At 35.7% G+C, this 19,359-nt stretch overlaps 1 protein-coding gene across 1 annotated transcript in view; it reads right to left on the bottom strand.

Moving 5' to 3' along the window:
- LOC5574619 (zinc transporter 2) overlaps positions 1-12,967 on the bottom strand; it is a 31,257-nt gene extending 18,290 nt beyond the window's left edge. The window contains exon 1 of the mRNA XM_021845801.1: positions 12,277-12,967. Within this exon, the coding sequence (XP_021701493.1) occupies positions 12,277-12,387 (111 nt within the window). The 5' untranslated portion in view covers positions 12,388-12,967. The remainder of the gene's footprint in view (positions 1-12,276) is intronic.
- Between the last annotated feature and the right edge of the window lie 6,392 nt (positions 12,968-19,359).

The raw sequence follows: 19,359 nt of genomic DNA, 5'->3' as shown, positions 1-19,359 counted from the left end.
TATGACTTTATGTCAAAAAATCGGTCTCATTGAAAGGACCATTTTCGCTGAAGACACCAAACGTCTATCCCTTCATTCCGAAGAATTACAGGTTGTTTCCGCGTTTTTTCGATTCTGCCCCAGTGTGAGTCCGTTAGATACTCCTCCACATGTGTTTCGTGAGAGTGTACCAGGGATTCCTCCAAGAATTGCTTCTTAAATAGAAAATAGGATAGAATCACCAGTTTTGGCCATAGCGACAATTTTAACCATTGCGAATAAAACACTGTTTTACAAAGTTTTCTGTTCTCAGGGAAATTGTTTTGAAGCAGTAGTACATGGTAGAACTCAATCAAAAAATTTTCGGCTGCGCCGCAATCAAAACGCTAGTTGACATATTTCATTCTTTTAACGTTTTTTTTAATTATTCAGCATAAAACATGTTTAGACAAGGAACAAATCTTAAGATTGCAAAATTGGTGAAAACATTCTATATTTTCTTCCAAAGTCTTCTGGAATACTTCCAGGAATACTACCATTGATTTTTCAATGGATGCTTAAAAGAATTTCTTCGGAATTGGTTCAGCAAATCCTAGCACAATCCAACGCTTCCACAAACGTTTATTCCAGAGTTTAAAAAAAACTGCAATAATTTTCACAAAGATTTTCCCAGGCTTTCCTCCAGATGTTTTCCACGGAATTTTCCACCAATATTTCCTGTTGTTACTCTAGAAGATTTCCCACAGATCCTGCAGGTTCTCTTTTTATTCCAGAGTTAAGAAAAAATCGTTTCGATATTTTTCCAAGAAACCCCCTACAATAATTCCTATGCCTTTTTTCATCTAGGCAAATTAATCCACAATTACTCTCAGGAATCGCTCCAAAAATCATTCAGGCATTGTTCGATGAAATCTATTTAAAACTTTTCCAAATATTCCTCGATAAATATGACCTGGGATTCCTCATTAAGTTTCACCAGCTCACTGCATTTCTTCAGCATTTCATCAAAATATTATTGCTTCGGTTAAATATTTCTCTAGGAAAAAGTTACTAAAACTTCCAAATCTCTATGGATTATTCAAAACTTTATTTAAAGTTCTACACCAGTTAATACTATAGCAAATATTTCAGGTATTGCTCTGATCATTCGAAGATAGTTCTTTTTCATGGATTCAGTCTGAATCTTTCAAAACTTCTTGTAGGACATTACTCCGAGATTGTAGTTGTTTTCAGTTATCTTAGCAACTTATCAAGAACATTCTAAGAATTTTATCAAAAATATATGAGTTCTTACAAAGATCCTTGTAGAAATTCATCAAGGCATACTTAGAACTTACATAAGTTTCAACAGAGGTTACTCTAGGATTTTCTTTCGAAATTCCTCGTGCACATTTTTAACAGTTTTCTGCTAAACAATCTGAAGAATTTCCTTGACGTTTTTCTGGAAACATTCGTGTATGAATGACTAGAATAATTCTTTGAAGACCTCCTTCAGTAATTAAAAAAAATATTAACAGTCAAAATCTAACCACTTTCCGCGACGCGAGCGATTTTTCGTTTTTCGAAATTGTACCCCAGTATGTTGCCGTAAGACGTTATCCAACGTCAAAAAAAAATGGAAGGATTTCTGAAGGGGTTTTGAATTCTTGAAGATGCCCTCCTAATCGGGAATGCTGGAGGAGGGAAATCAATGGAATATTTTTTGGAGAATTTGATGCATAATTGGAAAATATCTGAAACGATCTTTGTATAGATTCTTTATGGAATCTTCAAAGTAATTTAATTTAAATTAATAAAAAAATCTAGATTGAATTTTTGAAGGTATTCAAAATGATTTTTTTTTCAGAAGAATTACTTAGAAAATTCGTGATCCACTGTAAAACGAACAGTTACACTTGTAATGTCACAAGGAATTCCATAAAAGTCTTAGAAATAGTCTTTTAAAAATGTCTGTTCAACTTAGGAATCTAACTCTCATGTCGTGGTTCCTGTTAGGTTGTTTTTTTTTTGTATTCATAATTCATGTAAGTAAGACCTCGTTTTGGTTCGTAATTGTTTCTTTTTTTTTTTTTTTTCAAACGGTAGGTCCCTCAAGTTCTTATTTTCAAGACGATAAGTCGCTACCACTCCAGGGTTTTTCATTATGTCAATAACGAAACAATACAAAATGTTCTACAGAGAAATATTCAGGGTATATAGCTGATGTTCATAAATCTTAATTTCATGTTAAACGAAAGGTTATTTTTTTCCAGAACATTGAATAGACTGGGAATATCTGTCTTTGATTCAGTTGATAAACATTCTTATTTTTTGTGGAAATTAGGTAAAAATCATCAATATTTTCGAATGGTTTTCCCTATGTTGCTTAAACGTTTAGAACAAAACTGATAGTTTTCAGAAAGGAAATTTATCGTTACATCATTTCTTTTACATAATTTCTTTGGAAATATATTTTTGGTCATCTAAAACTAACTATTCGTCGACTATTTTAGCGTTACGTTTTTATTTTAGAATCTACTGAGGAAATTAATGTTAGTATTTTGAAGTAGTTTCTAAAACTGTCCTTGGAGAAACTTTTGAAATTAATCTTTTGATGACTTTTATTATTCTGAGAGAAGTGTCTAGATTGATTGGGTGACAAAACAACGAATTCCAAAACGTTGAAATGACAAAACATCCATGGGGCAAAACCTTGAAATGACAAAATGTCGAAAGGAGCGAGTTGTAAGGGAAAGAACATTTCTTGGAAGAATGATTAACCTTCGAAAGAATAAATAATTCCACATTTTGTACATTCCGACGTTTTGGGATTCGGCGTTTTGTCTTTCCACATTTTGTCCCTGAACCATCTAGATTATTGTAGTTCTTGCTGATGTAAAGGTAGATATACACCTCTATGATTGTTTGCTCTTTCTATCGAAAACCGTTTTGCATTCCCATTTATGCTAGCAAAATGAAGTGGGCCGTGGATTCGAACGAATAGGAATCGATTGGAAGTTGGATCCGCCAAAAACAAGAATGAGGGTGATGAAACGAAGACAGACATCGCAATATCCAAAAGAACAAACCCCAAAAATCAAATGGTACCCTGAACTTTTAAGCGTAAACGAATGTTTGTTCGATTACAATTCTCTCCTTTCGACGTTCTATAGTTTCAACGTTTAGTTCCTTCGACATTTTGTCCTTTCGACGTTTTGGAATTCGAATTTTTGTCTGATTCCATTTTAGGAATGGTTTTTAGCACTTAAATGACACTTGATTGAAAATTTCGATTCATGAGTGAATGAGGTTCACAGTCGTACTTGTTTTCCTGCATTCATTTGTGTGGTATTGACCACATTATAGAAATCAGACCTGAGAAACCTTGAAAAATTATCATTTATGATCGAGATTTGCCATCAATCATTTTGCTTTTAATAACAAAAGGATTTACTTCCTACATTTTTCCACGAATTTCTACAAAAAATCACAAAAAATACTTCAAAGATTTTTTTCCTGGGATTTTTCAAAATATGCTTCAAGGTATTTCACCTTGAGTTGTTTGTGGAACAAATCCTGGAATCCCTTTGGCGATTATTTCCAAAATAGAATCAATTTAATTTTTTTTCGAAGATTTTTCCCACATTTTTCTAGCGATATCTTCAGCATACTTCATTAGACATTAGTCCTGATAATTCCAGATTCTATCTTGAATTTTCAAATGGATTTTTATCATACCCGTTTCCTAAGGATTATTGAGAACGATTCTTTAGAGGCAACCCTAAATTACTTCACGCTCTTAGCGGGTTCACATAAATTTGTCGAGTTATACCGAATATCTAGTTCTTTTGTTACCACCCTGCATGGGGTTGAGCAAATTATTCAAATTACAGCAGATTTACAGATTTTTTTCCACATCCTCATTTTGCGTAAATAATTGACTACGTTGGACAGGACGTACTCTTTTTATTTCAACAAATTGGAACAAGTTTTGATAATACATTCAGTTTTGAGGCATTTAAGCATTGTCATAAATGTTCAGGCTGTCATAATGTCCAAATCCTTGTTTAGAACTGGAAGTTTGTAGATATTTGTCAATTGTTGTAATAGAAATAGAATTGTAATAGAAAATAAATAATCTTTAACAAAAATAAAACTTCACAATCCAACAATTATGCTTTATTTGTAAGAAACAAAATCGCGTGGCACGGTAATGAATTTCACTCTTCCGATTAGTTTTACCCAAATTGACGGTACTTGAAAGAATTTATGGATCAATTTCTAAAAGATTTTCGAGGTAAATTCATAGTGTTTTCATGCAAAAAATGGAATAAACACACAAACAGAATGTTGAAGCTCTCGAAAATTGCCATATTGTGAGAATAGATGAATAATACATCTTTGAGGTTGTTCGCCTCCCTCCCCTATTCCGATGGAAAATCTAGTTACGCCCACGATCTGGGCCCACCTTACAACCAATTTAATCACTTTTTTCTAATTACTCTGCCACCCACATTGGGTGGCTTATGGCGAAGGCGATTTATAACAATAGCACGGTTGACGACCGGAATGCACGCCGCAAGGGCTTGTGCGCTTATCGAAACAATATGAAAATTCTAACACTTCATAGGGGTAATACTGCATGCTGAGTGCTTTGAATTGTGGGCCACGAGGCTCTTGGTGCTAAAGAATGCGAAAGAGTGAGTGTATGAAAAACCGCTTTGTAGTCGATTAGAAACCTGCGAATGCTTCCACCCATGTGTGCCACCCACCCTCTCCCAGTCAATGAATGCAATAATGATGAATTGGAGTGTCAGTCGTTGGTGTGTGGCTTCTGAGATTGTTGGGGTTTTTGTGATAAGACGGCGGCCCGGCGGTGCGACTTACGTTGATAACATAATGGGAAAATTTCAATTGGGCATTAGCCGGCGTAAGTTGGACGGGGTGAACTGCCGTTTGCGAGACAAATTGAATGGTTTTATGGGTTGACCATGATTAACGTAGATCGCAGGTACGTGTAATTGAGACATTCTTCAAAATTCCTTCTCTTATGTGAGTTTGGCACACGGTTGCGAGGTAGATACAACAACCTGAGTGATTGAAAATAACAGTAAGGTCTAAAAAAAAGAGATCCTAACCTTTTTGTTTATCGTAATGATCGACTTGATGGGGCATTTGGGGGAGTTGCAATCATCATTCATAGGCGTATAAAACATCAACTGTTTACGTTATTTGAAACAAAAGCTTTTGAAACTTTATGTGTTTTAGTTGAAACACAGCTTGGTAAATATACTTTCATAGCTGCCTATTTGCCTTTTAAACGCACTGGGCAGCAAGTTAATTTGCTCCAAACTGACTTGCGAAAATTGACTCGCAATAATTTAATTTTATTTTGTTATTGGTGACTTTAATGCCAAACATCGGTAATGGAATAATGCAGAAAGTAATTCCAACGGCAGAATTTTATTTAATGAGTGCTTTTCAGGATATTTCTCAATTCAATACCCTGATAGCCCAACATGTTTTCCCTCACAGTGATGGAAAGTGGCAAACGCTTCATCTGAACTGGAACAAAAACAAAACCAAACGCTCCCAAGCGTCAGAGCGCTTGCTTACTCGCATCTGTCGACTCCCGAGTAACTGAAGCTAAAAGTGATTCGCGAACGTGTTCGGAGCTGCTCAGAGTCATATTGTGCTTTTGGGAAAAAGCTGCTTACCCTCCGAGATTTATGGTTTTCAAGGGCTTTTGACTACAAACGAGTAGTTTACTGTCGATATGATGATTATACAATTAATTTGTCTGTCAAACCATAATAAATCACAGCTTGCTCGGTTACTCGCGAGTAAACGCTCACGAGCTTGTTGCTACTTCTTTTGACATGTTCTCCCGAGCAGACGGGTGCGGGCCTACTCACACCTAGCCAGATCCCGAGTCTGTGATGTTTGTTATGCGTTGGTATACACTCGTGAGCTGCTTCGTGATGCGAACTTTTCCAGCACTGCTTCTAGAAACCCATCTACGACTGATTTAGTCTCAATCACATGAAGCGATCCTCAATCCTATCAGCTGCACTTTCAATTATTTACGAGCCGACTGGAATATATATGAAACGTATGTTGACTCTAATCTTGATGTTAACATTTCTTCAGAAACTAAACTTGATATTGACAATGCTCTTGAAACTTTAACAAATTCCATTGTTGAAGCCAGGAGCATTGTAATTCCAAAATTTGAATCCGTGATTATAGACGATGATTTTAAATTCTTGATCCGTCTTTAAACCGTGAGGAGAAGGCAATTTCAACGCACTCGCGATCCTGCTATCTAATCTAATCTAAGCGCTTGCACAGCCAATTTTGAAAAGCATCCTGGAAATACCTAAATTTATTCAGGTATTTTCTTGTCAGTATTAATATTTGCAGAATATCAACGATATGATGCAAATTTTAAAATGGCCAGGCCCACTGTGCAGACTTTGGGGTTGAAGAAGATTGAAAAAAATCATGACGATTAGGTTATTCACGCATGAATAAACTGATAGCCAAAAAATTTTCAATTTTTAGAAAGAAGAAACGGGGACAACCGTATCAATCGTTTCGATTCAGGGTTATAGGTAAAATCATTGGGAGTGGCGTTGCTAAGAAAGTTAATGCACACTCCATTGTTGTTCTCCTGGGATGGGACATAGGCATTTCTTCCTCATGTCCTGGCTCTAGAGCCTTGGTTCAAGCGCCTTTGCTCGCTCTCTGAAACAAGATGAACTCTAATTTTGTCCCTTTCCGCTATACAAAACAGAAACTGTTTCCCATAAATTTAAAAACTCATCAAAAATGCGACCATGTGTGCAATTTGTACAAGAATAATAATATAAAGTATTAAAAACGATCTCACCAGATTTCAGTAGTGCACCAACTTTTTTTAAAGGATCGTGGATCCGTTTTTACCACCAATGATCGCAAGTTACGCTTGAGGCAATCTTTGGGAGTTTTCCGGTAGTCCACAAAGACTGCATTTTTCATTTTTGAGAGCCTATTGGCGCATTGTTCCATCTCCTATACATGTAACCGGGCGCCAAGACTTACTGTTGGTCTATCCGCAAAACCAAGGCCACTTCCTTCGTCCGAGCTCGGGCTTTTACGGGCTTTTACGTTGACGGTCGATTTTGGAAACAGCAACAACACTGTGCTTAAAAACAATAGTCCATCCATAATGTTCCAATACTGCCCGCCGAACCAAGGTTGTGTAAAACGTTTTTTCTGTTTTATTCCGCAACAACGAATATTCCAGATTACCGAAGGTTTCATAGTCTCCCAGAGATTTTGAGTCACCGAAAATAGATTCCAATTGTCTTTACGTATTTACAAGCAATTTAAGACTACAAGCAATTTATCAAGAGGTGGTGGGGTGCTTGTCGCAGTCAAAGGCGATTTGCAGTGTACAGAAGTGTCATTGTCCGATTGTGCTGACCTTGAGCAAGTGGCAGTATGTGTGAAGCTTCCGTTACACTAATGTACTGTTTCGTGAGATCGAACGGCGGAAGCAAGTAGACTCAATATACGTGGACTTCTCCAAGGCGTTTGACACTGTTCCGCATTTGTACGCTGTTGAAAAGTTGAGACATATGGGTTTTCCCGATTGGATATCTGACTGGATTTTGTCCTATCTCACTGATAGAAAAGCTTTCGTTAAAGTAAACTCTTCGCGATCTAGTACCTTCAGCATTCCTTCCGGTGTGCCACAAGGCAGTGTATTGGGACCACTGATTTTTGTACTCTACATTAACGACCTGTGTCATCGATTTTCATCTGGGAGACTATGCTTTGCTGACGACCTCAAAATTTTCCGAGTGATCAACTCTACTCTCGACTGCGTTGCTTTACAAGACGACATTGACTCGCTTCTTCAATGGTGTATCGAAAACGGAATGACGCTCAATATTGGAAAGTGTAAAGTCATAACATTTTGCCGCAGCTTGTCTTCGATCAACTACACATACGCTATAAATGGAACAACTCTGGAGCGTGTTGGGTCAATTCGCGATCTAGGAGTGGTAATAGACTCAAAATTGCGCTTTAACGAGCATATTACAGTTATCACCGCCAAAGCCTTTTCAGTCCTTGGGTTTATCCGAAGAAATGCATCGCAGTTCACCGATGTGTACGCTTTAAAAGCTTTGTTCTGTGCCCTTGTGCGCAGTGTTTTAGAGTATGCTGCTCCTGTATGGGCTCCATACCACACATCCCTAATGATTCGGATAGAACGAGTACAAAAATCATTTATCCGTTTTGCTCTTCGCCGCCTACCTTGGAACGATCCAATCAACCTACCGGACTATCCCGCACGTTGTCAGCTAGTGGATCTGGAGCTACTTTCAAACAGAAGGCTAAAGCTTCAAAGACTACTTGTACACGATATCCTGACGAATAACATCGACTGCCCTGATCTTCTTTCCGAAGTGCAACTAAGCGTTCCCAATCGTAGACTGCGGCATACAACCCTCATCGCCATCCCTTTACATAGAACGAGTTACGGATATCATGACCCTTTTACCACTTGTTTGAGGAATTTTAACTCTGTTTGTGAAATGTTTGATTTTAATGTGTCAAAAGATTGTTTTAGAGCTAGGATTAAGAATATAGTTTAATTAATTAGTCTGTACGGTAGTATTACCGAAGACGTTTACACAATAATAATAATTTGTGTACCATCCCTTAAAATAATAATAATAATTTGTGTATTTTCCATTGCTTCTCTTCTATCGTTTCACCGAAAACTACTCAATTCGCACTACTGCTTGATGCATATATTTAAAAATTCAATTTTGGTAAAATAAATGCAAATTCTTGAATTTAACGCACGAATTTGTTTTCACGTCCATTGTTAAGCACCGCACGCTTCGATCTCCAACGCACTCGCGATCCTGCTATGAAAATTATATTGCTGTTTGCGTTTGACGTGCAAATCCAGTCTAACTGAGCTTCAAATGCGGTAACACAAAGTAACCAAAGGATACTTAGCAACCATGATGCATATCACCGCCAACCTAGCCAAGAAAATCAAATTTTGACATCGCCTTCCTTGTTGAAAATCTTACCGCATTTGGTGTTCCCGCATTTGATATTTGCATTTCAAACGCACAAAGCAATATTGCAGGATTTGCAGAAAGAAATCAAGAAACGTTTTGCACAATTAAGAAACAGAAATTTTGAAAATTAAATTTCTTAATTGAACCCTGGCTCTAAGCTTTTTTGGAAATTATCTTCTTCTTTCTTCTTTTTGACGTTACGTCCCAACTTTGACAGAGCCTGCTTCTCAGATTAGTGTTCTTATGAGCACTTCCACAGTTTTTAACTGAGAGCTTTCTTTGCCGATTGACCATTTTTGCATGTGTATATCGTGTGGCAGGTACGAAGATACTCTATGCCCTAGGAAATCGAGAAAATTTCCTTGATGAAAAGATCCTCGACCAGCGGGATTCGAACCCACGACCCTCAGCATGGTCATGCTGAATAGCTGCGCGTTTACCGCTACGGCTATCTGAACCCCAAATTATTTAAGGAAATTATCTAAAATTAAAAAAAAACCTCAGAAGCCAATACCGGCATTGAAAGAGGAAAACAAATAATTACTAACAAATTGCGAAAAAGCTCAAAAACTTGCTATGCAGTTTGAAAGCGCGCACAAATTTGAATTTAGGACTTACTAGTCCTTGATTGAATTGAAAATCAAGTTACTCATGACTTCGAAAATATTCTCAATCAGGAGAACGTTTTCGAAAATTCCTGGGAGACTGGTTTGGAAGTATTGAGAACTCTTATTGAAAAATTCAAAAATATGAAAACTCCTGGCGATGATGGTATTTTCTACATCCTCATCAAGAAACTTCTAGAAAGTAGCTTATCATTCTTAGTTGATATATTTAACGAATGTTTCCACTACACTTTTTAATTAAATTTAGGGGAGGGATTATTAGAGTATGTTTAAAACTACTAATTGAACTTTAACACTTCACTTTTTGAAAAAAATACTCGACACTGAAGAAGTCTGTAAGTCGCAGCCGAAATAGGCCTATCTGTTAAGATAAGCAACATATTAGAGTTTAAAGGTATTTGCTCGCCTTACTAGTGATTTTAGTATTTTATTTTTTTGCAAGAAAGGTGAAGTGTTAAAGTTTAATTAGTTTCCAGTTGGCATATTTTTCTGACAAATGGAAAAATTCTAAGGTTGTACCAATTTTAAAATCAGGCAAAAATCCTGCAGAAGCTTTTATATCCTGCAAATAAAGAATAAAATAATATGTTAATCAGTCCACAGTTCGGGAAGTCCCCCCTCTGCGCCAACTGCAGCCAGTACCTATAGATCAGAAATACCGTAGGTACGAACAGATAAAAGGTACCAAGTCAAAGGGTAGAATAATTAATATTACTTGACATGACAGAAGCTTCTAGCTATCGTCCAATCAGTTTGCTTTCCTCCATCAGTAAACTTTTTGAAAAGGTCATTTTGAACAGAATGATGGCCCACATCAACGAAAATTCAATTTTTGCCAATGGACAGTTCGGATTCCGCCATGGCCATTCGACCACTCATCAACTTTTACGTGTAACTAATTTGATCCGTTCCAACAAATACTGGTCTTGCTCTCCTAGATATAGAAAAAGCATTCGACAGTGTTTGGCATGAAGGTTTGATCGTAAAATTAAAAAACTTCAATTTCCCAATATACATTGTTAGAATAATTCAAAGTTATCTGTCAAATCGTACACTTCAGGTTAATTATCAGAACTCCAGATCTGAAAGACTTCCTGTAAGAGCTGGTGTTCCCCAAGGTAGCATTTTAAGACCAATATTATAAAATATTTTCACATCTGACTTACCTCAGGGATGTCGAAAATCCTTGGTTACGGATGACACAGGCCACTCCGCCAAAGGACGAAGTCTGCGTGTCATCTGTAGTCGATTGCAAAAAAGTTTGGATATTTTTATTCATATTTGCAAAAATGGAAGATTTCTCCTAATGCTTCCAAAACTCAACTAATGATATTCCCTCTTTGTTTAAAACCTTCAAGTAGACATGTTGTCACGATGAGAGGAGTTCCAATAAATTGGTCAGATGAACTTAAGTGCCTGGGGCTCATGCTAGATAAAAATTTAACTTTCAAAAATCACATTGAGGGCATTCAAGCCAAATGTAATAAATATGTAAAATGTCTCTATCCCCTTATTAATAGAAAATCAAAACATTGTCTTAAGAACAAGCTTTTGATCTTCAAACAAATTTTCAGGCCAGCCATGTTGCATGCTGTACCAATATGGACTTTTCTTCTTCTTTCTGGCGTTACGTCCCAACTGGGACAAAGCCTGCTCCTCAGATTAGTGTTCTTATGAGCACTTCCACAGTTATTAACTGAGAGCTTTCTTTGCCGATTGACCATTTTTGCATGTGTATATCGTGTGACAGGTACGAAGATACTCTATGCCCTGGGAATCGAGAAAATTTCCTTTACGAAAAGATCCTCGACCAGTGGGATTCGAACCCACGACCCTCAGCATGGTCATGCTGAATAGCTGCGCGTTTACCGCTACGGCTATATGGGCCCCTTATGGACTAGCTGTCGTAATATCAGGAAGAAAGCTCTGCAGAGAATTCAAAATAAAATTTTGAAAATGATTCTGAAGCTTCCTCCCTGGTATAGTACCAATGAGTTTCATAGTATATCCAATGTTGAAACACTGGAACAAATGTCAAATAAAATAATTAATAATTTCAGGCAAAAATCGTTACAATCTTCTATTGCCACGATTAATGCGTTATATGTTTAGGTTGAGTTACGTTAAGTAAATTGAACACATGTTTTTTTTCTCTTATAAGCAGGTGAAATCAACTCACCTGTAAAAAACTGAACTGCTACGGCAAATGAAATGTAATATGTTGTTAATAAAATCTTAAATTTGATTTACCAAATTAGGTTGATAGTGTTGTCTTATAACACAGAACACCTAGATTTAAGAAATGAATGTAATGTTTGGAATGATACTAATAAAGATATAAAAAATTATCGTAAACATGTAAATGTTTTACATCGTAGTCTTCAATGTAACATCGAGTATCTATATAAGATCAAGTTCGTTCACCTACCCCAAGCAAATCAAATCAGCGCACAGCATTAGTTTTGACTTTCCCTAATATGCACCGCGAACCTAATGCGCCAAATCATGAACCGGTGCGCATTGTGATGACTTTCCTTGCTCCCATTAGGTATCTATGCTACTTTCTCACCGCCACATAAATTATGCATTGTTGTCGTGGAACTTACACTAGATATGCTCTGCAATGACAGCAGATTCTGTTGACTAGTCACGTTGCTTCCGCCGTTATCGTACTGCTCATCATCGCAATTGGTGCTCACTTCCAGATATACCGGCATGGTTGTAATTAGTTGCCGTTGCAGGGTTGCAGTTAAAGCTCTGTGCTATTTACTGCTCTCTCGTGCTGATATCTAGTAGGCTGGCGTTGCTTCGGAAATCGGATGGTGCGTCACCGATATATGTATTCACTAGATTTTCTTACCCAACACAAAAATCACGCGGAATGGAGCCACGAAACCGAGATTTCCAACCGGCCACTAACGGATTGCACTAATTACATCGATCAACTGTTGGATCACATTTATTTTTTGTTGGTATCTTCTCTATCCGTCTTTGAGTGATATGTATATTTTAGCAAAAAAGAATCGTTGACAGCGACTCGATCGCTCACGTAGGAGGCTTTGTGTACCGACCGGGTGATGAAACTTGATTTTATCTGCCTGCTTCGGTCCAGGCTCTTGCGCTGTTCACATTTGTGGCTGGTTGAGTGATTTGAGTGCACACAAATTATCACTTTGATCGAATATAAAACAACAAGGCGTAAGTTGTAAAGTCACAGACTGGCGCCTTTTTTATTCAATGCGCAAGCGATCCGCCGTCTCGACTCAACCGGCGTAGAAATGATACTGAGCCGAACTTTTACCCATTCGTGTGGTTTATGCGCGTACCCGCCGATCTGTCGACACACATCTATACTTATCATCCAGCGTGGTATTGTTTGGATACTTGCTGGAGCTGGATGGAAAGCTCAAATTGATAAAATACCCTATCGAGGGTGCTGTAACGCATACCAATTCAAGTGGTTGTTGTTTACAGTTTTAGTACGAATTGACCAGGCCAGATCAACTTCAGATATAGGAAAAACGGCAAATGAATTTCCCATACCAGGGTTGTAGCAGGGGGTGGATTTTTTTGATTCATTTTTCATTTAATATCGTTCCAACCATTATATTCATTTCTTATACAGTCAACTCTCCTTGACTCGATATCGAAGGGTCCATCGAGTTAGGGAGGTATTGAGTTACAGAAAACAAAACCAGGGCAACTGTGATCCAAGGGACCATCGAGTCAGCCATGGAAACCAACTTTTACTATGGTTCTCTAACTCGATATCGAGATACGGAATATCGAGTAAGGGTGAGTTGACTGTATCTAGGTATTCTGTGTTATTAGACAACACTGTCATTTAAATTACATATTATATTTCATTTGCCGTAGCAGTTCAGATTTTTTACAGGTGAGTTAATTTCACCTGCTTATAAAAGAAAGAAGAACTTTCAATTTACTTAACCTAACTTAACCTAAATAAATAACATATTTATAGTAGCAATAGAAGATTGCAACGGTTTAAGTCTAACATTATTAATAATTTTACTTGTGACGGGGTTGGTGGTCCGCAAACAAAGTTTTTTAACATCCCCGAGGAAACTCAGGTAAGTCAAATATAAAAATATTGTGTTATTGGCCCCAAAATGCTGCCTCAAGGAACACCAGCTGTAACGGAAAGTCTCGCAAACTTGAAATTTTGATAATTATCCTGAAGTGTACGATTTGACAGATAACTTTGGATTATTCTAACAATGTATGTTGGAAAATAAAGGTGTTTTAATTTGACAATCAAGCCTTCATGCCAAACACTGTTGAATGCTTTCTCTAGCCTTCAGATATGCTGGAACTTAGAGTTACATTTTTCTCAGGAGCACATAAATGTACTGACGAGCCTCCAACCAAACCGTCTCTCAGCTCATCGGAATCCTAGTGTGCTGCGCTAGACGGAGGCTCACGAAAATTCTAAAACCCGAGCAAAGACGGATAACTGGATGATATCAAAATGATAACAACTTTTATTATCGCTGCTATCATTTTAATATTTTGTTATCAATGAAAACCGAATGATAACAAAATTTGTTATCATTGAATCCGTGACAGACATTTTCGATAACAGGTTGATAACAAAATATGCTATCACACATCTTTTCCATAACATATTTATAAAGCATGTGTTATTAAACAAAGTTGACTTTTCATCACACAAAATTTTGTAAAATTATTTGAAGCGTAAATTTAATCCAAAAAACTCATCTATTAAAGTTTTGCATTTATTTATGACCATAAAATTCAAAAATATATGATGATGCAGATTTGGTTATCAACTTGAACTCAGTGATAACATAATTTATTATAATTTTGTTATTCGACAAACAAATTTCATTTCTCATTTTTGTTATGTTGACTGTTAATTCAGCCAAGGTGATAACAAATTCAGTTATCAAATGATGATAACCAGGTAACAAGATTTGTTATCATTTTGCTATTCAACTTTGCTCGGGAAAGCACGCGCTAGGTGACGTGCTCTCGGGGAGACTCGTTTCATGCGCTGCTCGGCGCTTCGGCTCGCCATCGGTATCCAAGTTGTGAAACAACTGCTTAGTAACGAATAGCTTCTACAACTATTTTCGCCTCATTATGCAGATGTCTAGATGGCCTACATGATATGGTCGAAGACTCGCGATCTAAGAGATGCAGTTTCGATTCTCGTTGAAAACTTTTGTAATCACTTCAATTATTGCGCCGAATTTTAAAGGCGCACCAAAAAGGTCTCACAATGTACAGCGCGCCCGTGCGCTTGCAAGCAATGAGACTCCGGCACCTAAGGCTACAGCACGTGCACAGTAACTCTAGTTGGAAGGAATCAAATTTGTTACACGTAAAAGTTGTTGAGTGGTCGAATTTTCATGTCGAAATCCGAACTATTAAGGCCCAAGTCAGTGGAGGATCTGGAATCAACCGACAATTTGAAATTTATTGAATGAACATCTTTACCGAAATGAACTAATTACTACCACATGCGCAAGGGAATAATCCTCTACCGGAAAAAGTATTGTTATCCTCCACATGAGAAAATGCGATAATATTATGAATGTTTATCCACAATATTTAAAAATCTACCAGTACCACTTAGCTTTAAAAATAATAAACTTTTCGTTATTTATAATCCCTCTATATAGCAATCCAAGTCACCATGCATGATATGGTTTATCATATAAAGAATGCAAATATAGGATAATGCCACTTCATAATTGCATTACAAGGATTCAAATATCCCGTCAAAAATATTCAGTAAATAATTCTATTGCAAATTGCCAACGAATATAAAATTGATGCACGACCACCACAGTTCAATACCAACTTCCAGAGACAGAGAGATCTCGCTGTCCTCCGGGTATGAACTCCCACTATTAGCAATATTATCACAAGGGAATAGATGTCAACAATATATAAAATAATGTTTGCTAAAACCTGATAAGGAAGTGTTGTTATGTTCCATGCTTATTTGAAAATGATGAGTAAACTACCTATCTAACTGATGCTTTTCTGAAATAAATTTGACTGCTCCAATTGCAATATTGAAATTATATGAAAATTCGCATGCCCACCCTAGCCGTTGAAGAAATGAACCGTTACTCTTTGAACGTGGCAAAGGATGGTATTACCATGGATGGTGGGTGCGCTCGTAAGACATGCAGTTGTTTGCCCCAAGATTATTTGGTTTTCTAATATGAAAGCATACATTTTTTTATATACCAATGAATTGCTGAGAAAATTTGCAATCTATTGGTGCTAATTATAAGGCTGAATAATAAAATTCATAGCATACTTTTTCAATTTCCATTTCATGCGCAAACGATTTCCGCTGCAACAGCAGCGGGCCGTGGGAAGAAGGAATACGAAAAACCGACCAACAAGCGATAAATGAAATGTGTTCATCTAACTGTGAGTCATTTTGCTAATGATGTAGGATGGGTGATCTGTTGATATTGATATTGGTATCACGTGTTGATTACTTCGAGCCTCGAATTCTTGAATCAATTTTAATTTTATCTGCAAATTGTTCTGAACAAATCTTCTTAATTTTGTTGAATAAAATATATTGGGGGATTAGAGTTTTCTAAATTAGTAAATAATACGTCATAAGTCATTTTTAATTTCAGAGCGGTAGGTTCTCAGCTTGCTCCTGGCGATCAACATGCTCGTGCTGTATGTATCAAGCGAGCGTGCTTGTGCGGAATGTACTAAGTATACGATGCAATTGATCTTGAATTAAATATTTCATATTACAATTGGCATTGGAAATTCCAAGTAAATATTTGTATCTCATGGCTTTCTAAGTGGGATGCCCGAAATTCATTGAAAATATTCTAATTGTTTGTGGCTGAGAACTTTGGACAGACAATTTGAATGTGATTATTGGGAATTTGTTGAATATTTTCCAATTACTGGTAGACACTGAAAAAGGCTGCAATATGAAAAGATGATTGCTTAAAAAGTCTTTGATAAAGTGTACAATATTTTGAAATACATCGAGTTGAAAACAAACAAAGATATGACAAGAACACTATTTGTATGACATGTTGGTTTATTAAAATAAATCCTAATAATATTTGAGATTTTTATGGAATAATTTGAATATTTCCGAATACCTGATGACAAATGGGTATTCCAGACAAATATTTGAATGAGATGAGGAGCTTTACCAACATTTTGAGTAATACATTACATTCAAATGAAATAAGGGTTTCTAAAAAAAACGGTTCAATGTATAAACGAAATGAGTATTTTCTAGTAAACTCTCGAATATTTGAATGCTCTCTCGAAACATTCGCATTTTTTCAGCAACTTAGAAATACTTGTGTTTTGTGGAATTCTTTAAATTATTCTGATATTTGATGGCGATTGAGAATTTCTGACTTATATTTGAATGAGATTAGAATATTAGAAAATTTCTGAAAAAATAGAGTATCTCGTCAGTGATATTTGCATAAAAGGAATGTTTTAGAAGAAATTCTGAAGTATGCATGATTGAGATAAGTATTTTTTTAATGCAATTTTAAATAAGACGTCTCAATATTATATGAATATAATTAAATAAATTATTTAAACAATATATGCTCCTTTTTTAAGAATTACCGCTGAATGTTTGACTGAGATGAGAATATTTTGAATGACTCCGGAATAATTCAGTTATTTATGAAAATTTTGAATATTTCTGAATATTCGATGTTATTTGAGAACTTCTGGCAAATATTTTAATGCGATGAGGATTTTGAAAAAAATTAAGTATGACAAAATATTTAAATGAAATGAGTTTCTCGTGAATAATATTCATATATGGTTTCTGAATGAAATTTTGATAAATGTATGAATAACATGAGTATTTTTATTTCACTTCAATATTTGAAATATCATGGAGTTCTTTGGAAAAAATCCGAATTATCGATGGCAATATAAAATTTCTTACAAATATTTTAATGAGATGAGGATTTTTACGAAAATTCTGAGAAATATAAGAATGCGATTAGTATCTCGTAAACAACATTCGAATAAGACTGAATTTCTAAAATAAATACGGTATCTTGCATGAATGATACGAGTGTTTTCTAAATAACTCTCGACTATTTGAATGATCTCTGAAATCTTCCGCATATTTTCGAATATCTGCGAATTTCAAAGATTCTGACAATTTTTTCAATAAGATAAGAATATAAGAAAATTTCTGAATAATAGGAGATAAACATCTCGAAAGTAATATTTGCATATAAAGAAGTGTTTCAAAAGAAATTCTGACGAGAATGGGATAGATATTTTCTCAATATAATTTCAAATGATATGAGTGTCAGAAAATTTCTTAATAATATATGAATAAGATGAGTATCTCATGAATGACAATTGAGTTATATGCTTTTTACAGGAATTCCGCTAAATGTATGACTAAGATGAGTAATTTTTTAATTACTCCGGAATACTCGAATAATTTATGAAATACTTTGAACAGTCACGAATTATCGATGCCATCATGCCAATCGAGAATTTCTGACAAATATTTTAATGAGAAGAGGATTCCAAAATATTTCTGAAAAATATATAAATGTGATGGGAATCTGTAAATGATATTAAAATTATAGAAAGGTTTCTTGAAGAAATTCTGAGAAATGTGTAAATGCGCTGAGTATTTTTTCAATAACTTCTAAATTCTTGAGTGTTTTGTGGAATTCTTCAAATTACTCTGAATACTTGATGGTGATTGAGAATTTCTGGCATATATTTGAATAGAATATTAGACAATTTCTGAAAAAAAAATTGGAGTATCTCGTCAGCGATATTTGCATAAAAGGAGTGTTTTAAAAGAAATTTTTGAAGAAAGCATGAATGAGATAAGTAGAGTATTTTTATAAATCAATTCTAAATAAGACGAGGATACTAGAAAATATCCATATAATATATGAATAACATGAACATCTTGTGAATGATATTCAAACAATATAAGTGTTAAATAACTTCCGCTGAATGTGTGACTGAAATGAGAATCTTTAAAATGACTCCGGAATATTTGAGTAATTTATTAAATGCTTTGAATATTTCCGAATACTCGATGCTAATTGAGGGCTTCTGACAAATATTTAATAAGATGAGGATTCAAGAAAATTTTAAAAAGAAAAAAAAATAAATGAGTTGAGCATCTCGTGAATGATATTCATATACGATTGGTATATCTGGTTGAAATACTAATGAATGTATGAATGATTTAAGTATTTTTAAATTACTTTAATATAAGAATCATTATGGAATTCTTTGAAAAATCGGAATTATCGATAGCAATTGAAAATTTCTGACAACTATTTGAATGAGATAAGGATTCCAAAATATTTCTAATATATAAAAAATGAGACAGAGACGAGCCTACCAACGACTGAAAGTCTCTTTAATAAAGATAGATAATGAAAGTCGAAATGAGGTTTCCACCTTATAAATTTCATTTGAATTATATAATGATGTTGTAGGGGATGGACCTGGTATAGCGGTTAGAACACTCGCCTCTCACGCCGAGGACCTGGGATCGAATCCCATCCCCGAGATAGTCACTTATGACATAAAAGTTATAGTGACGACTTCCTTCGGAAGGGAAGTAAAGCCGTTGGTCCCGAGATGAACTAGCCCAGGGCTAAAAATCTCGTTAATAAAGAAAACAAAAA

This window comes from Aedes aegypti, chromosome 2, assembly GCF_002204515.2.
Source record: "Aedes aegypti strain LVP_AGWG chromosome 2, AaegL5.0 Primary Assembly, whole genome shotgun sequence".
Classification (NCBI taxonomy): Eukaryota; Metazoa; Arthropoda; class Insecta; order Diptera; family Culicidae; genus Aedes; species Aedes aegypti.
This window is presented reverse-complemented; position numbering and strand designations above follow the sequence as displayed.